We start from the raw sequence: 25,713 nt of genomic DNA on the forward strand, positions 1-25,713 counted from the left end.
CAAGAAAATTAGAAATTCCAAGGGAACATTTCATAAAAAGATGGGCACAATAAAAGATAGAAATGGCATGGACCTAACAGAAGCAGAAGATATTAAGAAGTGGCAAGTATGCACAGAAAAACTATACAAAAAAGATCTTCACATCCCAGATAATCATGATGATGTGATCACTCACCTACAGCCAGACATCCTGGAATGTGAAGTCAAGTGGGCCTTAAGAAGCATCACTATGGACAAAGCTAGTGGAGATGATGGAAAAAACAGTTGAGCTGTTCCAAATCCTGGAATATGATGCTGTGAAAGTGCTTCACTCAATATGCCAGCAAATTTGGAAAACTCAGCAGTGGCCACAGGACTGGAAAAGGTCAGTTTTCATTTCAATCCCAAAGAAAGGCAATGCCAAAGAATGCTCAAACTACCACACAATTGCACTCATTTCACATCCTAGTAAAGTAATGCTCAAAATTCTCCAAGCCAGGCTTTAACAGTACATGAACCATGAAGCTCCAGATGTTCAAGTTGGATTTAGAAAAGTCAGGGAAACCAGAGATCAAATTGTCAACATCTGCTGGATCATCAAAAAAGCAAGAGAGTTCCAGAAAAACATATATTTTTGCTTTATTGACTATGCCAAAGCCTTTGACTGTGTGGATCACAACAAACTCTGGAAAATGCTGAAAGAGATGGGAATACAAGACCTCTTGTCCTGCCTCTTGAGAAATTTGTATGCAGGTCAGGAAGCAATAGTTAGAACTGGACTTGGAACAACAGACTGGTTCCAAATCGGGAAAGGAGTATGTCAAGGCTGTATATTGTCACCCTGCTCATTTAACTTATATGCAAAGTACATCATAAGAAACGCTGGGCTGGATGAAGAAAAGCTGGGGTCAAGATTGCCTGGAGAATATCAATAAGCTCTGATTTGTAAATGGCACCACCCATATGGCAGAAAGTGAAGAAGAACTAAAGAGCCTCTCTATGAAAGTGAAAGAGGAGAGTGAAAAAGTTGGCTTAAACCTCAACATTTGAAAACGAAGATCATGGCATCTGGTCCCATCACTTCATGGCAGATTGTGAAACAGTGGAAACAGTGAGAGACTTTACTTTTGTGGGCTCCAAAATCACTGCAGATGGTGACTGAAGTCATGAAATTAAAAGATGCTTGCTCTTTGGAAGAAAAGTTATGACCAACCTAGACAGCATATTAAAAAGCAGAGACATTACTTTGCCAACAAAGTTCCATCTAGTCAAAGGTATGGTTTTTCCAGTAGACATGTATGGATACGAAAATTTGACTACAAAGAAAGCTGAGCACCAAATAATTGATGTTTTTGAAATGTGGTGTTGAAGAAGACTCTTGAGAATCCCTGGACTTCAAGGAGTTCCAACCAGTCCCTCCTAAAGGAAATCAGTCCTGAATATTCATTGGAAGGACTGATCCTGAAGCTGAAACTCCAATCCTTTGGCCACCTTATGTGAAGAACTGACTCATTTGAAAAGACCCTGATGCTGGGAGAGATTGAATGTGGAAGGAGAAGGGGACGAGAGAAGATGAGATGGTTGGATGGCATCACTGACACAAAGTAGCTGAGTTTGAGTTAACTCCAGGGATTGGTGATGGACAGGGAGCCCTGGCTTACTGTAGCATATGGGGTTGCACAGAGTTGGACATAACTGAGTGACTGAACTGAACTGACCATTTTCCAATCAAGTTATTTTCTTGTTGTTGTTATATTGAATTATATGAGCTCTCTCTATATGTTGGGCATTAACACTTTATCATTATTTTTTTTTAATTTTTATTTTTACTTTATTTTACTGTATTGGTTTTGGCATACATTGACATGAATCCGCCACAGGTGTACACGGGCTCCCAAACATGAACCCCCCTCCCGCCTCCCACCCCACATCATCCCTCCGGATCGTCCCTGTGCACCAGCCCCAAGCGTCCTGCACCCTGCATCGAACACAGACTGGCGATTCGTTTCTTACATGATAGTATACATGTTTCAATGCTATTCTCACAAATCATCCCACCCTCTCCCTCTCCCTCTGAGTCCAAAAGCCCGCTATACACATCTGTGTCTCTTTTGCTGTCTTGCATACAGGGTCATCATTACCATCTTTCTAAATTCCATATAAATGTGTTAGTATACTGTATTGGTGTTTTTCTTTCTGGCTTACTTCACTCTGTATAATCGGCTCCAGTTTCGTCCATCTCATTAGAACTGATTCAAATGTATTCTTTTTAATGGCTGAGTAATACTCCATTGTGTATATGTACCACAGCTTTCTTATCCATTCATCTGCTGATGGATATCTAGGTTGTTTCCATCTCCTGACTATTATAAACAGTGCTGCGATGGACATTGGGGTACATGTGTCTTTTTCAATTCTGGTTTCCTCAGTGTGTATGCCCAGCAGCAGGATTGCTGGGTCATAAGGCAGTTCTATTTGCAATTTTTTAAGGAATCTCCACACTGTTTTCCATAGTGGCTGTACTAGTTTGCATTCCCACCAACAGTGTAAGGGGGTTCCCTTTTCTCCACACCCACTCCAGCATTTATTGCTTGCAGACTTGGATCATAGCCATTCTTACTGGTGTGAAGTGATACCTCATTATGGTCTTGATTTGCATTTCTCTAATAATGAGTGACATTGAGTATCTTTTCATGTGTTTGTTAGCCATCCATATGTCTTCTTGGGAGAAATGTCTATTTAGTTCTTTGGCCCTTTTTTTTGATTGGATCGTTTATTTTTCTGAAATTGAGCTTCATAAGTTGCTTGTGTATTTTGGAGATTAGTTATTTGTCAATTGCTTCATTTGCTATTATTTTCTCCCATTCAGAAGGCTGTCTTTTCACCTGGCTTATAGTTTCCTTTGTTGTGCAGAAGCTTTGAATTTTAATTAGATGCCATTTGTTTATTTTTGCTTTTATTTCCAATATTCTGGGAGGTGGAACATAGAGGTTCCTGCTGTGATTTATGTCTGAGAGTGTTTTGCCTATTATCTCCTCTAGGGGTTTTATAGTTTCTGGTCTTACGTTTAGATCTTTAATCCATTTTGGGTTTATTTTTGTGTGTGGTGTTAGAAAGTGATCTAGTTTCATTCTTTTACAAGTGGTTGACCAGTTTTCCCAGCACCACTTGTTAAAGAGATTGTCTTTACTCCATTGTATATTCTTGCCTCCTTTGTCAAAGATAAAGTGTCCATATGTGTGTGGATTTATCTCTGGGCTTTCTATTTTGTTCCATTGATCTATATTTCTGTCTTTGTGCCAGTACCATACTGTCTTGATGACTGTGGCTTTGTAGTAGAGCCTGAAGTCAGGCAGGTTGATTCCTCCAGTTCCATTCTTCTTTCTCAAGATTGCTTTGGCTATTCGAGGTTTTTTGTATTTCCATACAAAGCTTGAAATTATTTGTTCTAGTTCTGTGAAAAATACTGCTGGTAGCTTGATAGGGATTGCATTGAATCTGTAGATTGCTTTGGGTAGTATACTCATTTTCACTATTGATCGTTCTTAGTTGCAAATATTTTATCTCATTCAGAAAGCAGTCTTTTGTTTCACTGATGGTTTGATGTTTTGTTTTGTTTTTTTTGTTTGTTTGTTTGTTTGTTTTTCTGTACAAAATGAATTAATTAGGTCCCATTTGTTTATTTTTGCTTCTTTTGTTTTAGGGGACAGATGGAAAATAATACTGCTATGTTGTTTTTCAGTTGCTAAGTCATGTCTGAACCTTTGCGATGAGACCCCATGAACTGCATAATACCAATCTCCCCGGTTCTTTACTATCACCTGGAGTTTGCTCAAACTCATGTCCATTGGGTCGGTGATGCTATCTAACCATCTCACCCTTAGCCACTCGCTTCTATTTTTGCCTTCAATCTTTCCCAGCGTCAGAGTCTTTTCCAATGAGTCGTCTTTTCACATGGGGTGGGCAAAGTATTGAAGCTTCAGTTTAAGCATCAGGCATTCCAATGAATATTCAGAGCCGATTTCCTTTAAAATTGACTGGTTTGATCACCGTGCAGTCCTAGGGACTCTCAAGAGTCTTCTCCAATACCACAATTTGAAAGCATCAATTTTTCAGCACTCAACATTCTTTATAGTTCAACGTTCATATTTGTACATGACTATGGGAAAAACAATAGTTTTGACTGTACAGAACTTTGTCGGCAAACTTGTGTCTCTACTTTTTAATATGCTCTCTAAGTTTTTCATAGCTTTCCTTCCAAGGAGCTAGTGTCTTCTAATTTCATGGCTGCAGTCACCATCACCAGTAATTTTGGAACCCAAGAAAATAAAATCTGCAACTGCTTCTTCTTTTTTCCCTTCTAATTGCCATGAAGTATGGGACCAGATTCCATGATCTTTGTTTTTTGAATGTTGAGTATTAAGCCAGCTTTTTTATTCTTCTCTTTCACCTTCATCAAGAGGCTTTTTAGTCTCTCTTTGCTTTCTGCCATTACAGTGGTATCATCTTTGTAAGTATAGTGATGTCTCTGCATTTTAACACATTGTATGTGTATTTATTTAACTTCTATGCAGAGTACATCATGTGAAATGCTGGGCTGGATGAATAACAAACTGGAATCAAATTGCCAGGAGAAATATCAACAACCTCAAGTATGCAGGCAATATTACCCTAATGCCAGAAACCAAAGAGGAAATAAAGAGCCTCTTGATGAAGATGAAAGAGGAAAGTGACAGAGCTAGCGTAAAATTCAGTATTAAAAAAAAAATGAAAATCGTGACATCCAGTCCCACTACTTCATGGCAAATAGATGGGCAAGCAGTGGAAACAGTGACAGATTTGATTTTCTCGGGCTCCAAAATCACTGTGGATGGTGACTGCTGTCATGAAATTAAGACATTCTCTCTTTTGAAGGAAAGCTCTGACAAACCTAGACAGTGTATTAAAAAGCAGAGACATTACTTTGCCTACAAAAGTCTTTTTAGTCAAAGCTATCATTTTTCCAATAGTCATGTACAAATGTGAGAGTTGGACCATAAAGAAGACTGGGCACCAAAGAACTGATGCTTTTGAATGGTTGTGTTGTAAAAGGCTCTTGAGAATTCTTTAAACAGCAAGGAGATCAAACCAGTCAATCCCAAAGGAAATCCGTCCCAAATATTCATTGGAAAGACTGGTGCTGAAGCTGAAGCCCCAATACTTTGGCCAAAAAGACTCATTGGAAAAGACCCTGATACTGAGAAAGGTTGAGAGCAGGAGAAAGGGATGACAGAGGGTGAGATGTTTGGACGACATCATGGACTTAATGGATATGAGTTTGAGCAAGCTCAGGTAGATAGTGAAGGACAGGGAAGCCTTGTGTGCTACAGTCAATGGGGTTGCAAAGAGTCAGACACAGCTGAACAAGAATAAAAAAGTAATAAAAATAAAAATGTCAATAAAAAATAAAAATGTCAAAAGTTTTTTGACATTACATAGCATTTTAAAATATTTTGTCTATGCTTTTCTATCCTCTTCTGTAACTTCCATTATGTGTATATTAGTACATTTGATGGTGCCCTGCAGTTCTCTGAGGTCCTGGTCATTTTTCTTCATTCACTTTCCTTTCTATTTCTCTAATCTGCTAATTTCAATTGTCACCAGTTTTACTGATTCTGTCTTCTGCCTGTTTAAATCTGTTTTAGTGAATTCTTCTTTTTAGTGGGTTTTATTCTTTCAGTTGGGGCTTCCCAGGTGTCAGAAGTGGTAAAGAACCCAACTGTCAATGCAGGAAACATAAGAGATGCCAGTTTGATTCCTGAATTAGGAAGAGCCCTTGGAGGAGGGCATGCCTACCCACTCCAGTATTCTTGCCTGGAAAATCTCATGGAGGGAGGAACCTGACAGGTTACAGTCCATAAGATTGCAAAGAGTCATACATGACTGAAGCAACTTAGCATGCATTCATTTTTTCAGTTATTGTATCTTTCACCTCCAGGATTTCTAGTTTGTTCCTGTTTTATCATTTTTGTTTAATGACATTTTCTACTTGGTTTGAAGTTTGTAACATTGCAAAGGAGGACATGACCAAAACTATCCCAAAGAAAAAGAAATGCAAGAAGGCAAAATGTTTGTCTGAGGAGGCTTTCCAAATAGCTGAGGGAAAAAGAGAACTGAAAGGCATGGGAGAAAGGGAAAGATATACCCAACTGAATGCAGAGTTCCAGAGAATAGCAAGGAGAGATAAGAAAGTCTTCTTAAATGAACAATGCAAAGAAGTTTAAGATGACAATAGAATGGGAAAGACTTGAGGTTTCTTCAAGAAAATCAGAGATATCAAGGGAAAATTTCATGCAAGTTTTGGCATGATAGATGACATAAACGGTAGGGAGTTAACAGAAGCAGAAAAAATTAAGAAGTGGCAGAACTCTGCAAAAGAGGTCTTAATGACCCAGATAACTATGATGGTGTGGTCACTCACCTAGAGCCAGACATTCTGGAGTGCGAAGTCAAGTCGCCTTAAGAACATGACCACAACAGACACAGCTAATGAATATGATGGGATTCTAGCTGAGTTGTTTAAAATCCTAAAAGATGATTCTGTAAAAGTCCGCACTCAATATATCAGCAAATACAGAAAACTCAGCAGTGGCCACAGGACAGGAAAGGCCAGTTTTCATTCCAATCCCAAAGGAGGGCAATACCAAAGAATGTTCAAACTACCATACAGTTGCACTCATTTCACATGCTAGTAAGGTTATGCTCAAAATCCTTCAAGCTAGACTTCAGCAGTACTTGAATTGATAATATCCAGATGTACAAGCTGGGTTTAGAAAAGGCAGAGTAACCAGAGATCAAATTGTCAACATTTGTTGGATCACAGAGAAAGCAGAGGAATTCCATGAAAATATCTACTTCTGCTTCATTGACTATACTAAAGCCTTTGACTGTGTGCATCACCCCAAAGTGTGGAAAATTCTTAAAGTAATGGGAATATTCATTGGAAGGACTGATGCTGAAGCTCCAGTTATTTGGCTATCTGATACAAAGAGCAGAGTCATTGGAAAAGACCCTGATGCTGGGGAAAATTTGAAGAGAAAAGAAGAGCATTTCAGCAGATGAGATGGTTAGATAGCATCACTGACTCAACGGACATGAATTTGAGCAAACCCTGGGAGATAGTGAAGGACAGGGAAATCTGGTGTGCTGCAGCCCATGGGGTCACAAAGAGTCAGACACAACTGAGTTACAGAACAACAACTTGGTTTGAATTGCCCTCATTATTTTAGTTTTTTGGACATAGTTTCCTTTATTTCTTTTTTTAAAATAACAAATTTAGTTGATTTAAAGTATTTTTTTCTAATGAGTCCAGTATCTGTATTTCCTCAGAGAAAGTTTCTATTCATTGTTGTTTTTTTTTTTTTACATGTTTATGGACTATATTTTCTAGTTTCTTTTTTTTAAATTTTAATAAATTTATTTATTTTTAAATTAAACAAAGATGAATATTTTTAAAGATAAAAAGTACAACTCACAAAAATAGATATCATAAACCATGAGGTACCTAACAGCAAAGAAACAAAAATACATAAAGCAAAAACCTCAGAAGAAATATAAGGGAAAAGAAAAAATATGTAATCATAGTGAGACATATTAGCATTTCTCTGAGAATATTTTATCAAATGCAGAAAAAATAAGAAAAGGAGCATCTTGATGATGTAGTCAATAATTTAAATACAATTGATTTCTATTTATATAAATTTACATTAATTTTATATCTTACAAAATGTATTTAAAATTTTATATCTCATATGTTCCTATTAGATATCCATAGGACATTTAGAAAAACTGGTAAACAATACTAAATTTCAAAATGTAGAAATTTTTGTGTGATTCCATTATACATATATGCATATATTATCTTGGAATTATTTTCCATTATAGGATAATATAAGATATTGACTATATTTCCCTCTGTTACACAGTAAACCTTTGCTGCTTCTTGATTATCTATTTTCTTAAATTATAAATCTAGCATTCTATTCATACTAAATCAAATAAGTGGAATCAAACTGTCACAAAATTTTTTTAGTTAGGCAAAAGTTCATAAGTTTTCTAAAATATATATATTATACATATTATTTACAGTTGTCTAAGCCTCCTGATGGGAGGGACTGGTGGTGGGAAAAACTGAATACTCTACTCGGCAAGACTCTCTCCTTAAGATTTGATGGAGAAATCAAAAGCTTTCCAAACAAGCAAAAGTTAAGAGAATTCAGCACCACCAAACCAGCTTTACAACAAATGCTAAAAGAACTTCTCCAAGCAGGAAGCAAGAGAAGGAAAAGATCTACCTACAGTAAATGAACCCATATGAAAAGACTCTGGGCATTGATGAGATATAACTGGGGTTCGAATATTTCCAGGACCAATAAAAAATTTTTTTCTCATCACAAAAAAAAAAAAAAAGAAAAGAAAATGAACCCAAAACACAAAAACTGTAGTTTTGCACTTAAATGCAAATGAGTTAAATGCACCAAACAAAAGACATAGACTAGCTGAGTAGATGAAAATATGTGCTTCCGCTTATCACTCTGCTTGATCCTCCCCCCTGAGATGTATGTAATTGTTTTATATTATTAGGCTAATCATGTTCCCATTATGGCTTGCAATTGCAGTTATCTTTTTTTTTTTTTTTATGTCCATCTATCTTCATTTCTTTTCATTCTTTTCTCTATATTCTGTTCTGCTGCAGTGATTTTCACCTTTCTGTCCTCCAGGTCAGTTATCTGTTCTTCTGCCTCAGTTAGTCTGCTATGGATTTTTTCTAGTGTATTATTCACCTGTTTGTTCTTCAGTTCTTATAGGTCTTTGGTAAACATTTCTTGCATCTTCTCAATCTTTGCCTCCATTCTTTTTCTGAGATCCTGAATCATCTTCACAATCATTACTTTGAATTATTTTCCTGGAAGTTTGCCTATCTCCACTTCATTTAGCTGTTTTTCTGGGGTCTTATCTTGTTCCTTCATCTGAGACATCACTTTTTATTTTTTTCATGATAATTAACTTTCTGTAATTTGGTAGCCATCAGACTGTGCATATTCTCTCTTCTCTGTTTGCCCTCTGATGGAGGAGTATAACAGGCTTGTGTAAGCCTCCTGATGGGAGGGACTGGTGGTGGGAAAAACGGGGTCTTGCTCTGGTGAGCAGAGCCTTGCTCAGTAAAGTTTTAATCCAATTATCTGCTGATGAGTGTGGTTGCACTCCCTTCCTGGTAGTTTTTTGTCCAGAGGTGACCCAGCCATCGGGTCTACAGGCTCAGTAGTCTGGCTAATGGCAACCCAGGAGGATTTACACCAAGGGGGACTTTCCCAGACTGATGTTGCAAGTGCCCCCATCCCTGTGGTGATCCCCTGCAGACCCACACCTCCACAGGAGACTCTCCAACACTAGCGAGTAGTTTTGATTCAGTCTCCTGTGGGGTCACTACTCCCTTCCTCTGAGGCTTAGTGCACACAAGCTTTTGTTTGTGCCCTCTAAGACTGGAGTCTCTGTTTCTCCCAGTCCTGTGGAAGTCTTATGATCAAATACTGCTGGCCTTCAAGGTCAGATTCCCTGCATTTTCCCTGTCTGTTTGTTGGATCCCCAGGCTGGGGAGCCTGACATGGGGTACAGAATCTTAACAACAGTGGGAAAACTTCTCTGGTATAATTTCTCTCCAGATTGTGGGTCACCCACCTGATGGGTAAGATATTTGATTTTATTGTGATTGTACCCCTCCTCCCATTTTGCTATGGCTTCTTTGTCTTTGGATGTGGGGTGTCTTTTTCTGATAGGTTCCAGCATCTTCCTGTTGATGATTGTTCAACAGCTAGCTTCGATTTTGGTTCTCTTGCAGAAGGAGATGGTGCTCTACTCTGCCATCTTTAACCAGAAGCTCCATACTTTCTAGTTTCTTTGTATGTCTCATATTTTGTTGAAAATTTGACTTTTTAAATAATATAATGTGACAAATTTAGAATTATGAGTCTCTGTCTCTCTCCAGGGCTTGCTTTTGTTGCTGCTTTCTGTACTAATTGCTATTTGTTTGTTCAATAACTGTCTGAGCCAATTCTATGTAGTCTCTTATATTCTTTGTCATGGATTGCCACTGAAGTCTCTGATCAATTTAGTGGTCAACTATTGACTGGACAGATATTTCTTTAAATACTTGGAATCAATGAAACTCCAAGGGTTCTGTTGCCTGTTTAACTGTTTTCAATGCTTACCCAGGAAGTTTATAACTGTGCTGTAGCCTTCATTTCCTGCTAATGCAGAGACTCAAAACTAGTCAGAGATAAGAACGTATGACATTCTCATGTCTTTCCTGAGCATGCACACAATCCTATGCATGTCTTGGCTTTCCAGATTTCATGAATGTGTCAGAGATTTTCAAAGTCTCTGAACATTTAATTACTTTGTTGTTGTTGTTATTTTTTTTTTCTTTTAAGCTTCTTTGCAAGTCTCTTGCTAATCTCAATTGTTGTCTAATGCTCCAGGCATCTGTCTGACAAATACATCCCTTCCCTGACAAGAGTTTTAGCACTAGATAATCAATGAAGACAAGCCTTTTGAATCAGGTCTTTCAGGGAACTTCCATAGAAGTCAAATAATGACAATTTGGGGGGGGGGGGGATTAAATCTGTTCTCTTCAGTCTAGCACTTTGAACAAGGCTTATTTTCAAGGCTACTACTGGCCTGGGACAGGGTAATAGAGCTGGGGTAAATTAAAATGCAACAATACTTGCTGTGCTTAACAAGATTGGAGTGTTTTTCTTCCATAAATGCTACCTGGGTTGATTCAAATCTTTGGCTATTTTTCCAAAATCTTAAAGAAAAAAAGTTATGAAAAATTTTTGTCAGTCATTTCACTACTTTTGTGAAGTAAGTGTTTGGAGGTTATTACTCTATTATCTTTACTAACTCACCACAACCACCTTCTTTGTAATACTTCTAAGACCCTCTCAAGACAATAAGTAGCTAAATATCAACTGGGGGTTAGTTAAAACAAAATATGTTCCCCATCCAGATTAATTAAGTATCTGACTGGCCATTACTTATTTCCCATTTTTTCCTAAAACATTCAACTGTTCACTCAGGGGTGCCAGGGCCCTTGAGTGGACTCCCTTTTCCTTGCAGATTCCTCAAAGCCACTTGAGACCAAGACTAAGTCACTTCCAACCATGCAAACCCCCTTGAAAGGTGAGTTTTACTGGGATTTTGTGGGAATAGGGAAGGTCTGAAATGGTGTCATGGAAGCCAAGGGAGGAGACTCAATGCCATTAGACAGGTAATAAGAGGTCACTGGGTTCTTCAGAAGGAACATAGTAATAAAGACATGGAAATAAAAGGCCTAAGGGTCATGAAGAAGTGAATCATATATATATATTTTATCTGTAAAAATGTCTGAGGCAAAAAGAAGGAGAGAATTTGAATAACCCTATAGGAAAAGTGGAAAAAGAAAACTAACTTCTGCTCTGCTCCTAGTCTGAATTGCTATGGGACTTCAGGTATATTTTCTCTCCTCTATGGGCCTTCTTCCCACTAACAGTAAAAAAAAAAAAAATTTTTAAAAATAGCTATCACATTATTGTATTGAATTGGCCAAAAAGTTCAATCAAGTTTTTCTGTAAGATACTATGGAAAAACTCAAATGAACTTTTTGGCTAACCCAATAATAGTGGTCAATGACATGGCCAAGAATTCTGGAAATCTTAGCACAGATACCCATAGAAGAACTGCAATCTTGAAAGTTCCATCTTGAAAGTTTCACCCTCCATCTTGAAAGTTCCTGTCTGGAATAGAGGCTTCTGACGCTAATAATCCTGTTTTTATAGCAATATCCACAGAGAATACATCCTGGGTCAGAATAACTGAAGTGGATGGTGATATTGGAAAGACAAGTGCTGGACCAGGTAAGGGAAATGTTAACACTTCTGTTCTTCCTTTTTGGCTCTTAACTTTGCAACAAAAACTTTCCACTTTACACACTATTCTATGTCATTCTACTCTGTAAACCGTTACCTCCTATGTATCAGGCTATGATCAAAGGTCCTAGAGACAGATAAGATGGATAGAATGGAGAAAGGAGAGGGAAAGATACAGATATGGTAATGTTCAAAGTCAGAATGGGTTTAGGGATAGTGATATATGTGTTCTTAGTTCTTTTTTTTTTAATTTTTATTTTTACTTTATTTTACTTTACAATACTGTATTGGTTTTGCCATACATTGACATGAATCCACCACAGGTGTACATGCGATCCCAAACATGAAACCCCTCCCCCCTCCCTCCCCACAACGTCCCTCTTGGTCATCCCCGTGCACCAGCCCCAAGCATGCTATATCCTGCATCGGACATAGACTGGTGATTCAATTCTTACATGATAGTATACATGTTTCAATGCCATTCTCCCAAATCATCCCACACTCTCCCTCTCCCTCTGAGTCCAAAAGCCCGCTATACACATCTGTGTCTTTTTTGCTGTCTTGCATACAGGGTCATCATTGCCATCTTTCTAAATTCCATATATATGTGTTAGTATACTGTACTGACGTTTTTCTTTCTGGCTTACTTCACTCTGTATAATCGGCTCCAGTTTCATCCATCTCATCAGAACTGATTCAAATGTATTCTTTTTAATGGCTGAGAAATACTCCATTGTGTATATGTACCACAGCTTTCTTATCCATTCATCTGCTGATGGACATCTAGGTTGTTTCCATGTCCTGGCTATTATAAACAGTGCTGCGATGAACATTGGGGTGCATGTGTCTCTTTCAATTCTGGTTTCCTCAGTGTGTATGCCCAGCAGTGGGATTGCTGGGTCATATGGCAGTTCTATTTGCAATTTTTTAAGGAATCGCCACACTGTTTTCCATAGTGGTTGTACCAGTTTGCATTCCCACCAACAGTGTAAGAGGGTTCCCTTTTCTCCACACCCTCTCCAGCATTTATTGCTTGCAGATTTTTGGATCGCAGACATTCTGACTGGTGCGAAGTGATACCTCATTGTGGTTTTGATTTGCATTTCTCTAATAATGAGTGATGTTGAGCATCTTTTCATGGGTTTGTTAGCCATCCATATGTCTTCTTTGGAGAAATGTCTATTTAGTTCTTTGGCCCATTTTTTGATTGGGTCGTTTATTTTTCTGGAATTGAGTTGCATAAAGTTGCTTGTATATTTTTGAGATTAGTTGTTTCTCAGTTGTTTCATTTGCTATTATTTTCTCCCATTCAGAAGGCTGTCTTTTCACCTTGCTGATATTTTCCTTTGTTGTGCAGAAGCTTTTGATTTTAATTAGATCCCATTTGTTTATTTTTGCTTTTATTTCCAGAATTCTGGGAGGTGGATCATAGAGGATCCTGCTGTGATTTATGTCTGAGAGTGTTTTGCCTATGTTCTCCTCTAGCAGTTTTATAGTTTCTGGTCTTACATTTAAATCTTTAATCCATTTCGAGTTTATTTTCGTGTGCAGTGTTAGAAAGTGATCTAGTTTCATTCGTTTACAAGTGGTTGACAAGTTTTCCCAGCACCACCTGTTAAAGATATTGTCTTTACTCCATTGTATATTCTTGCCTCCTTTGTCAAAGATAAGGTGTCCATATGTGTGTGGATTTATCTCTGGGCTTTCTATTTTGTTCCATTGATCTATATTTCTGTCTTTGTGCCAGTACCATACTGTCTTGATGACTGTGGCTTTGTAGTAGAGCCTGAAGTCAGGCAGGTTGATTCCTCCAGTTCCATTCTTCTTTCTCAAGATTGCTTTGGCTATTCGAGGTTTTTTGTATTTCCATACAAAGCTTGAAATTATTTGTTCTAGTCCTGTGAAAAATATCACTGGTAGCTTGATAGGGATTGCATTGAATTTGTAAATTGCTTTGGGTATTATACTCATTTTCACTATATTGATTATTCCGATCCATGAACAAGGTATATTTCTCCATCTATTAGTGTCCTTCTTGATTTCTTTCATCAGTGTTTTATAGTTTTCTATATATAGGTCTTTAGTTTCTTTAGGTAGATATATTCCTAAGTATTTTATTCTTTTGGTTGCAATGGTGAATGGAATTGTTTCCTTAATTTCTTTTTCTACTTTCTCATTATTAGTGTATAGGAATGCAAGGGATTTCTGTGTGTTGATTTTATATCCTGCAACTTTACTATATTCATTGATGAGCTCTAGTAATTTTCTGGTGGAGTCTTTAGGGTTTTTTTATGTAGAGGATCATGTCATTGGCAAACAGTGAGAGTTTTACTTCTTCTTTTCCAATTTGGATTCCTTTCATTTCTTTTTCTGCTCTGATTGCTGTGGCCAAAACTTCCAAAACTATGTTGAATAGTAGCGGTGAAATTGGGCACCCTTGTCTTGTTCCTGACTTTAGGGGAAATGCCTTCAAATTTTCACCATTGAGGATAATGTTCACTGTGGGTTTGTCATATATAGCTTTTATTATGTTGAGGTATGTTCCTTCTATTCCTGCTTTCTCGAGAGTTTTTGTCATAAATGGATGTTGAATTTTGTCAAAGTCCTTCTCTGCATCTATTGAGATAATCATATGGCTTTTATTTTTCCATTTGTTAATGTGGTGAATTACATTGATTGATTTGCGGATATTGAAGAATCCTTGCATTCCTGGGATAAAGCCCACTTGGTCATGGTGTATGACCTTTTTAATGTGTTGTTGGATTCTGATTGCTAGAATTTTATTGAGGATTTTTGCATCTATGTTCATCAGTGATATTGGCCTGTAGTTTTCTTTTTTTGCAGTATCTTCGTCAGGTTTTGTATTAGGGTGATGGTGGCCTCATAGAATGAGTTTGGAAGTTTACCTTCCTCTGCAATTTTCTGGAAGAATTTCAGTAGGATATGTGTTAGCTCTTCTCGAAATTTTTGGTAGAATTCAGCTGTGAAGCTGTCTGGACCTGGACTTTTGTTTGCTGGAAGATTTGTGATTACAGTTTCAATTTCCGTGCTTGTGATGGGTCTGTTAAGATTTTCTATTTCTTCCTGATTCAGTTTTGGAATATTGTACTTTTCTAAGAATTTGTCCATTTCTTCCATGTTGTCCATTTTATTGGCATATAATTGCTGATAGTAGTCTCTCATGATCCTTTGTATTTCTGTGTTGTCTGTTGTGATCTCTCCATTTTCATTTCTAATTTTATTGATTTGATTTTTCTCTGTTTCTTGATGAGTCTGGCTAATGGTTTGTCAATTTTATTTATCCTTTGAAAGAACCAGCTTTTGGCTTTGTTGATTTTTGCTATGGTCTCTTTTGTTTCTTTTGCATTTATTTCTGCCCTAATTTTTAAGATTTCTTTCCTTCTACTAACTCTGGGGTTCTCCAATTCTTCCTTATCTAGTTGCTTTAGGTGTAGAGTTAGGTTATTTATTTGACTTTTTTCTTGTTTCTTGAGGTATGCCTGTATTGCTATGAACTTTCCTCTTAGCACTGCTTTTATAGTGTCCCACAGGTTTTGGGTTGTTGTGTTTTCATTTTCATTAGTTTCTATGCATATTTTGATTTCTTTTTTGATTTCTTCTGTGATTTGTTGGTTATTCAGAAGTGTGTTGTTCAACCTCCATATGTTGGAATTTTTAATAGTTTTTCTTCTGTAATTGAGATCTAATCTTAATGCATTATGGTCAGAAAAGATGGTTGGAATGATTTCAATTTTTTTAAATTTATCAAGGCCAGATTTATGGCCCAGGATGTGATCTATCCTGGAGAAGGTTCCATGAGCACTTGAGAAAAAGGTGAAATTCATTGTTGTGTGGTGAAATGTCCTATAGATATCAATTAGGTCTAACTGGTCTAATGTATCATTTAAAGTTTGCGTTTCTTTGTTAATTTTCTGTTTAGTTGATCTGTCCATAGGTGTGAGTGGGGTATTAAAGTCTCCCACTATTATTGTGTTATTGTTAATTTCCCCTTTCATACTTGTTAGCATTTGTCTTACATATTGCGGTGCTCCTATGTTGGGTGCATATATATTTATAATTGTTATTTCTTCTTCTTGGATAGATCCTTTGATCATTATGTAGTGGCCTTCTTTATCTCTTTTCACAGCCTTTATTTTAAAGTCTGTTTTATCAGATATGAGTATTGCCACTCCTGCTTTCTTTTGGTCTCTATTTGCATGGAACATCTTTTTCCAGCCCTTCACTTTCAGTCTGTATGCGTCCCTTGTTTTGAGGTGGGTCTCTTGTAAGCAGCATATAGAGGGGTCTTGTTTTTGTATCCATTCGGCCAATCTTTGTCTTTTGGTTGGGGCATTCAACTCATTTACATTTAAGGTAATTATTGATAAGTATGATCCCATTACCATTTACTTTATTGTTTTGGGTTTGGGTTTATAAACCCTTTTTGTGTTTCTTGCCTAGAAAATATCTTTTAGAATTTGTTGGAGAGCTGGTTTGGTGGTACTGAATTCTCTCAGCTTTTGCTTGTCTGTAAAGCTTTTGATTTATCCTTTGTATTTGAATGAGATCCTTTCTGGGTACAGTCATCTGGGCTGTAGGTTATTTTCTTTCATCACTCTAAGTATGTCTTGCCATTCCCTCCTGGCCTGAAGAGTTTCTATTGAAAGATCAGCTGTTATTCTTATGGGAATCCCCTTGTGTGTTATTTGTTGTTTTTCCCTTGCTGCTTTTAATATTTGTTCTTTGTGTTTCATCTTTGTTAATTTGATTAATATGTGTCTTGGGGTGTTTCACCTTGGGTTTTTCCTATTTGGAACTCTCTGTGTTTCTTGGACTTGGGTGATTATTTCCTTCCCCATTTTAGGGAAGTTTTCAACTATTATCTCCTCAAGGATTTTCTCATGGTCTTTCTTTTTGTCTTCTTCTTCTGGGACTCCTATAATCCGAATGTTGGAATGTTTCATATTGTCCTGGAGGTCTCTGAGATTGTCCTCATTTCTTTTAATTCGTTTTTCTTGTTTCCTCTCTGATTCATTTATTTCTACCATTCTATCTTCTATTTCACTAATCCTATCTTCTGCCTCCATTATTCTACTATTTGTTGCCTCCAGAGTGTTTCTGATCTCATTTATTGCATTATTCATTATGTATTGACTCTTTTTTATTTCTTCTAGGTCCCTGTTAAACCTTTCTTGCATCTTCTCAATCCTTTTCTCTAGGCTATGTATCTGTGATTCCATTTTGATTTCAAGATTTTGGATCATTTTCAGTATCAATATTCGGAATTCTTTCTCAGGTAGATTCCCTATGTCTTCCTCTTTTGTTTGGTTTGTTGGGCATTTCTCCTGTTCCTTTACCTGCTGGGTATTCCTCTGTCTCTTCATCTTGGTTATATTGCTGCGTTTGGGGTGGTCTTTTAATATTCTGGCAATTTGTGGAGTTCTCTTTATTATGGAGCTTCCTCACTGTGGGTGGGGTTGTATCAGTGGCTTGTCAAGGTTTCCTGGTTAGGGAGGCTTGTGTTGGAGTTCTGGTGGGTGGAGCTGGGTTTCTTCTCTCTGGAGTACAGTCAAGTGACCAGTAATGGGTTATGAGACATCAAAGGTTTTGGAGTAGCTTTGAGCTGCCTATATATTGAAGCTCAAGGGTGTGTTCCTGTGTTGCTGGAGAATTTGCGTGGTATGTCTTGCTCTGGAACTTGTTGGCTCTTGGGTGGAGCTTGGTTTCAGTGTAGGTATGGAGGCATTTGATGAGCTCCTATTGCTTAATGTTCCCTGAATTCAGGAGTTCTCTGATGTTCTCAGGCTTTGGACTTAAGCCTCCTGCTTCTGGTTTTCAGTTTTATTTTTACAGTAGCCTCTAGATTTCTCCATCTATACAGCACCGATGATAAAACATCTAGGTTAAAGATGAAAAGTTTCTCCACATTGAGGGACTCCCAGAGAGGTTCACTGTTTTTGAAGACAATGGTCTGCTTTTCTGGTTGCCTGATGTCCTCTGCCAGCACTCAGAAGTTGTTTTGTGGAGTTTGCTCAGCATTGAAATGTTCTTTTGAGGAATTTGTGGGGAGAAAGTGGTCTTCCCATCCTATTCCTCCACCATCTTAGGGCCGCCCTCCGTGTTCTTAGTTCTCTGTTGGCGTAATAATGTACTTTCTAAATGTTCTGTGTAAGAATTGGAGTGGGACTATGACTTCAGCCAGCTCTCCCAGGGAGACAGGCATTGGACCAGGTAAGGGTAGTGGCAAGGCTTCATTACTTGAGTTATTCTTCAGAGGTCACCAAGCAGCTTGTAGCTGATTTCTGATTCTTTCAAAGTTTCAAGGATCCCTAAGTCAAAGTCTCAGAGATGCAAACCCCAAAGATAAGTTCTTTGGGTTTTCACCTGGAGCTAATAGCTGGTATGCAGTGGTTTGACTACATTGATTATTAAAACAATGAAATACTTCTATTTTATTTCATTTTATTTCATCAACAATACCAGTTGATGCTAGATGTTTCCCTTAACCACTGTTTCCCATTATCACCTTGGCTGCCTTGGCCCATCCCTCAGAACTCTCTAGACCACCCCCATGGTCCTGCAACAAAAATATTGATGCCTGGAGACCTCTAAGCCTCCAGGTCTACAGTAGGTATCTGTTTTGATTGATAGGTACATAAAAGTTTGATGACTATCACTCCTGGTCTTATCCTCTGGTTGTGTGTCATTGATGGTGGAATTCTTAATGCCTCTGTACTTCTGCCCTCCTGGTTGCAGAGTTTCTTGTTTGTCTCAGGTCACAGCTTAAACTTGTTTTGTGTGCCATTTTTGTGTTGTCACTTTTGGCTTGAAGACTTCCATAGTCCCATGTCTCTCCTATGGCAATATCCATAGAAGAATGGGGGCAAGAAGATACTTCTTAAGACAGTTGATTTGAGAAGATGAGAAAATAACTTTTGGAGGAATGGATACTCTAAGATTTGGAGTTTATGCCCGACATCCTCTATTAATTATTTTACAACTTGACTCTCTCCAATGAGGAACCTTCCCTTGATCTGTATCATTTTATACCTTGGGTTCTCTCAACTCCAATCAGAGCTCTAAGGACCACAAATACCAGCTTTCTAAGATATAATATTTTGGGATCTAGAGAAAACAAAGTCAGTTGCAGCATTAAATCCTAAGAACACTGAGATTCCTTTCCCTCTCCATCCATATCCCCTGACCTCATTCCCTAGATTCAGAATATTATAGCTACAAGTGCATTAGACATCATCCAATCTTTTCATTGAACTTATGGGGAAACTAAGGTATTAGTCAGAAATCTGATTAAAGTCACTGTATTTATTCTTCTATGACTTCTATGTATTTAGCCTTCTAGGACTGCTGAAAAAGTACCCCATACTTAGCATCTTAAAATAACACAAATGTATTATCCTATACTTCTGGACATCAGAAGTCTGACACACTGGGCTAAAATTAAGGTATAATTGGGCTATGTTATTTTTGGAGACTGTGGATAATCAGTTTCTTTGTCTTCCTTTCAGTTCCTAGAGGTTACCTTCTTTCTTTGGTTTCTGGTTACCTTCCACCATTTTCAAAACTAGCAATGTAGCATCTTCAAATATCTCACTATCATTCCCTCTTCTGTTTCCTTCTTCCACTTTTGGGAGACCCTTGAGATTCCATTGAGCCCACCCAGATATTTCAAGATAATCTCCCCACTTCAAAGTCAATGAATTAACAACCTTAAATACATCTGCAATCTTAATTCTTCCCTACAGTGTAAACTAACATACTGGGGATATGAATATGAACATCTTTGGAGGACCTTTATTCTGCCTACCACAGTCATGCAGCAAATCAATAACAGATTCAGGACCAGAAACCTAGTCCAGGGGTTTCCTTCATGATTTAGATAGGTAACCCAGGAGACTCAGTCGAAATATGTTTTGAGGATTAAGAAACCTGAATGCTTCGACAGAGTGTTTGAATAAAAGAATCATTATGACTAGAAGTAATTGATCATAATCTCAATACAGTAGTATTTCTGTGAAGCTAGGAAATACTTTCTCTTAAGAAAATGTGAAAAACCTCTTGTCTTGGCCCCATGGAAAGCATGGAGTACTGGTTCAAATGCCCAGGCCAATCAGCCATCAATGAGTGGATCTGAAATAACTTGCATATACATTGAGTCTCTAGCTTCTCTCAAGTCTTTCTCATGGATCCAGGGTTTTGTTTGTCTCTCTGGCTAGCTAAATAAGTTAGGAGAAGATGGAAAAGAAAGAACTGTGAGCTAGTCTGGACTGATCCTTGGAGTCTCTGTTTCTGGACTGTTTTCAACCAGATACCACTTGGTCTTGTTTTGCCTCCTAGGTAAAGGCCTGTCTATCTTTGCCATAATTCTCATCATCTCCTTGTGCTGTATAGTGTTTATCACCATGACTTATATCATGGTCTGCCAGAAGACATCCCAACAGGGTGAGTGATGAATATGAATGGGTGGCTTTTGCTTATTTTTTCATTCAGCAGTACAGTTGGGCATAAACTCTGTATCAAGCACTATGTTAGGCACTTCAAAGAGTCCCCAGACTATCCTGAAAGTGAGGATAGGGAATTCATGGAGACAGACATGCAATAAAAGTACAACATATGAAATTTAATTCACAAATTTTTTTTTACTCAACTTGGCACAGCATCTATATAATGGATTTTTAATGAGGATGCAAGAGGAGGAGAAGTAACAATCACTTGCCTCAAGTTATTTACAGTTTAATTAATGAAATCAAGGTAGAGTCATGGAGTTTATCAATAACAATACATAGCTATAAAGGTTATGAACTCAAAGCTTGGAGAAGACAATCAGTGCTAAAGGGATCCAAAGGATAGGAGAATCAGTTAGGGGTAGAATAATTATCAAGGGCTTTCAGGAGGAGGCAGGACTTAGACCATACATTGGGGGATGAAAGCCATTGAAAAGGGACAATATTCTACAAATACAAGAAATTACATGAATAAAGGGGTGAAATTGTAAAAGATAAATATGAGTGGAGTCATCAATAGAGAAAATTCATGTAGCCAAGCAATAGGGAAATACTAAGGAAAAGATAAGTTCATTCCTGATTCTAGAAAGTCTTGAATGACAGGTTAAGGAATTTGGAATTTCTTCTCCAAGTCTTGCATTAAAAATCACTTAAAAAATTTAAGCCAGGCAGTGACATGATTACAGTGTAGTTTTCAGAGTCATTTAACATCTGTTTGCCAACAGAGGAAAAGGAGACTCTTAATATTTACTTCTAAGTAAGCCTAACTACACCTCAATTCCTTTTGCACTAGTCATTACTAGCATTTATGTGTCTCTTCCTTTGAAGTAGCTCCTACTCCCTAATAGTCTGATTTCTACCATAGGTCTCTACAACTCAAAAAGAGGAGGAAGCCTTGAGTTTCTCCTTGTCCTGGGTTTGAAGTAAAAACTCTTGTCTTGGCCAATTACCATGGCTATGATCCATGAGGCTAAACTTGGAAGTGGAGATATCTTAAGTTGCCACAAATCCTAGGAGTACTAAAACAAAAACATTCATCATAGTCTCAATAAGACTGACTACAAACTGTAACCATATTAGATTATTTCTCTTTCAAAAACAGTCCAGTGCTCCCCATGATTCAGAGGACAGAGGTCAAAATGTAGCATACCATTGAAGGCCCTCTATAATGTGGCTCTGGCCTATCTTGTCAACCCCCACCATTCTCTTAGACCTAATTTCATTCCCAGTCACTGGAGTCAAACAGGCAAATATGTGACACACCTCATGTCTTTATATTTTTTCCTCCCTGGAATGCCTTTCCAGAATTCCTGCATTCTATCTCTCTATAAGGGAGACAGCCTCAGGGCATCTTCTCAATTTAACATGTAGCTTCTGAGTACCTACTATGTACCATGCACTAGGCATATAAAAATGAGAAGTATCCTACAATATGAAAGCTGCAGGGCCAATCAGGGAGGCAAGACATGGAAATGTAAGGCTTTATCACAAAACAAAAAGCTGCAGCATTCTGTTTTTGCTTTGTTGTCGTTTAATGTTTACATTCCCAGTTGCATCTCTGAAAGATTACAAGCACCTAGAGGGCAGTACTAAGAGACATCCATCTTTGTACCAGGCTGTGGAGCTTCCCTGGTGGCTCAGAAGTTAAAGTGTCTGCCTGCAATTCAGGAGACCCAGGTTCAATCCCTGGGTCGGGAAGATCCCCTGGAGAAGGAAATGGCAACCCACTTCAGGATTCTTGCCTGGAGAATCTCATGGACAGAGAAGCCTTGTAGGCTACAGTCCATGGGGTTGCAAAGAGTCGGACACGACTGAGCAACTTCACTTACTTACTTATAGAACTTCTAAGCCTATGTAGAATGGAGAAGGCAATGGCACCCCACTCCAGTACTCTTGCCTGGAAAATCTCATGGATGGAGGAGCCTGGCAGGCTGCAGTCCATGGGGTTGCGAAGAGTCAGTCACGACTGAATGACTTCACTTTCACTTTTCACGTATTGGAGAAGGAAATGGCAACCAACTCCAGTGTTCTTGCCTGGAGAATCCTAGGGACAGGGGAGCCTGGTGGGCTGCCATCTATGGGGTCGCACAGAGTTGGACACGACTGAAGCAACTTAGTAGCAGTAGCAGCAGCAGAATGTAGATATTTCTCCTCCACAGACACTAGGGGGTAATGGTGACTTATTCCAAGATCTTTCCTGGATGCAGGATGGGGAGAAATGCACTTGAGAATGACTCAAGCTAGTCTCGGGCATCAGACTGATAATTCAGACCCTTTTGTCTGGGCTCTGAATGGCTGCCAAGTTTTTCATAAGGACTCCCTGAAGGATAGTTGGCAAGACTCCTGGGTGGAGAGTGGATCCAGTTCCAGTGTCCCTCCCCTCATCACACCAAGCTCTAGCCCAATGTCCAGAGTCAGATTGTGCCAAAGATGACAGTGATCAATGTGCTTCCTCTTCCTTTCCCGGATAAATCTGCATCTGTTGAAAAACAGGTAAATCTGTATTTCAAACCACCTTCCTAACAGCTCCTAATGATTGGAAGGCTGAGACATATTGAGATCCCCCTTTCTGTCTCCTCTTCCCTTTTCTTTTCACAAGGACTTGCGTTTGGCCCTTACCCATTCCCTATGGAGACTTCTGACCTGATTCTTCTTCTTTTTTTTTTTTTTTTTTCTAGATCATGTCTATGAAGTGGCCAGGTAAGATAGCTTCTCATCTTCTATCTTCTGACCTGTTCCTTGTCCTCAAGTTTGTTGATTATTGGCATAGAGGCAAGTGGGTTTGGTACAGGCCCAATATTAAGCCCAGAGGCCTTCAAGGTCAGGGCACAACTTTCTTCCCTCTCAGAAGCACCTCCTATAGTACTGTCCTAACCCAGTGAATACACAAAATAATCCAAGTCCACTAGCCCTCTGTTCCAAGAATCCTTGGGTGGCAGGTGCCTGATGGTCAGTTGTCAATAATTGGGGCAGAAAAGTGGGAAACCAAGGTACAAGATTCATGTTTCTTCTCATGGGTGGTGGGCTCTTGAACCACAGGTTTCATACCAGGGAGGCCAGTGACTCTGGTGAAACAATGAGGGTGGCCCTCTTCACAAGTGGCTGCTCCAATGAAGAGCCAGATTCCCAGACTCTGGGCAATGACTACTCTGATGAGCCTTGCCTGGGCCAGGAGTACCAGATCATCACCCAGATCAACAGTGACTATGCTCGTCTGCTGTATACAGATCCCCTGGACTATGAGCTTCTAGCGACCAAGGGCAAGAATGTCTGCTAAAAATGTCTTACTGAGCCATTCTACATGGCCCCTTTCCCTTCTGTTTCTTCCTGGTTAGTCCAACATGTCTTCCTTGCCAACAATGGGGTTGCTAAGAGTAACTGGTTTTGCCTAAGAAGTTTCCATATGTACCTCAAGCAAGCCTGCCACTGGGTCATGCCCTAGACCCTTCTAGTACTCCTGCCTACAGCTTCCATTGCTTTTCTCCAAACATCAGAAGAACTTGCCCATAGCACTAGGACTTGGTCACTCTGCCTCCAGATGACATTCAACTTTGGCCTCTTACCACTGAACAGCCAGAGGGAGGCTCAGCTCCACCAGCTCAGAGGATGAGTTGGGTTCAGGTCACTTCCCTTTCTCTAGTGCCAGATAGCTTTGAATCAAGATTATCATGAAACAGAGCAGGGTTCAGATCTGCTCCTGTACTAAGAGTCTAGTGCTCTGGTATTCTTTTGATGCTCAATAAATATCTAAGCATAATAACAACAGTGGTCATTTTGGTCCTCTCTCAAGTATCTACCAAAAGTGATTAAAGTGAAACTAGTTGAGATGGTTGAGGTCCTGGAAATATGCATAGAACCTTTTCTTTTTTGGTTTTTCTTCCCTCACACCCATGCTATCCTTACTTCATTTCAGCAGTGAGTTCACTGAAACACAATAAATCTTTGGTAAAAGAGTACTCAACTGCCTGCTGCTGCTGCTGCTGCTGCTGCTGCTGCTGCTGCTGCTAAGTCGCTTCAGTCGTGTCCAACTCTTTGCGACCCCATAGACGGCAGCCCACCAGGCTCCCCCATCCCTAGGATTCTCCAGGCAAGAACACTGGAGTGAGTCGCCATTTCCTTCTCCAATGCATGAAAGTGAAAAGTGAAAGGGAAGTCGCTCAGTCATATCCGACTCTTCGCGACCCCATGGACTGCAGCCTGCCAGGCTCCTCCATCCATGGGATTTTCCAGGCAAAAGTACTGGAGTGGGGTGCCATTGCCTTCTCCCAACTGCCTTCTATTCTCCTGTTAATTATCCTGCCAGCTCCACCTGGGTGACTCTTCCCAGGTTAACTGGAAACCATAAAAAAGGGAGTCTTTCTTTTGTCTTAGGGACTGTGGGTGCACAGATAAAGAGCTCTCCTTCTTTCCAAACTATGGATGCATCACCCTCAGGGATTTTTTACTTCCTAGATTTCTGAAATCTTTGTAAAAGTTATACTTTGCATAGGTCATCTTTATCTCCTGACCCCTTCTTACAATGTGGGGTGAAGATCACAGCATGGAAGTCTTTCTTCTCAAGCAGGAATAAATACTAGGTCCTGGGGATGGAAGTGCCTGAGCATGTGTATGTGTGTGTGTGTGTGTGTGTGTGTTTATCTTTCTGAATATGTGCACACACAATGTACTTTTTAAATCATTCTCCTCAGTGAAGACCTGTTCTGGGCAAGTTCAACTTTTCCTCAGGTAATTCATGTCAAATCGACTTCTTAAACCTCTATGGAAGCTGACATGCACCACTTTTGATTACAATGCAACCCAAGGTCATTTCAGATTTAACTAACAGCTGCCCCCCATACACAGATTACAAAAGTCAAAATTATACACAAAAGTGAACAAGGAGCCCTTTGTTTTACATGAATGAAAGTAATGAATCAAGGAGCACTTCCATCCCCCAGGCCTGTATGCCTTTTGTTGTTGCTACATAAATTGTTCCAGAGTAGAAAAAATTGAAAGCAAACATCTAAATTATTTTAATGATCCCAGTTAACATGGATGCCAATTTGATTAAATGTCACACAAAAGATAAAATTACAGACCTAGGATCATATATATATTACAGCAGGAAACTTCCAGAGATCGTCTCTGTCCAAAACCTGATAAATTTTTACATATAAAATGTCAGTAAGAAAGTCCTAGGTATAGACCTAGTCCAAATATACAGTATAGACTAAACAAAGATGATGTGATAACATTGGATCTGTCTTAGGCAAGTAGCTGGTTGGGAA

General features: G+C 38.8%; 1 protein-coding gene across 1 annotated transcript in view; it reads left to right on the plus strand.

Moving 5' to 3' along the window:
- The window catches only part of VSIG4 (V-set and immunoglobulin domain containing 4), a 40,192-nt gene extending 16,101 nt beyond the window's left edge, over positions 1-24,091 (plus strand). Inside the window, 5 exon segments of the mRNA XM_052663560.1 lie at positions 11,137-11,199; positions 11,835-11,912; positions 20,280-20,384; positions 23,125-23,146; positions 23,486-24,091. Coding sequence (XP_052519520.1) covers positions 11,137-11,199; positions 11,835-11,912; positions 20,280-20,384; positions 23,125-23,146; positions 23,486-23,723 — 506 coding nt within the window. The 3' untranslated portion in view covers positions 23,724-24,091.
- The last annotated feature ends 1,622 nt before the right edge of the window (positions 24,092-25,713 follow it).

Source organism: Budorcas taxicolor, chromosome X (assembly GCF_023091745.1).
Source record: "Budorcas taxicolor isolate Tak-1 chromosome X, Takin1.1, whole genome shotgun sequence".
Classification (NCBI taxonomy): Eukaryota; Metazoa; Chordata; class Mammalia; order Artiodactyla; family Bovidae; genus Budorcas; species Budorcas taxicolor.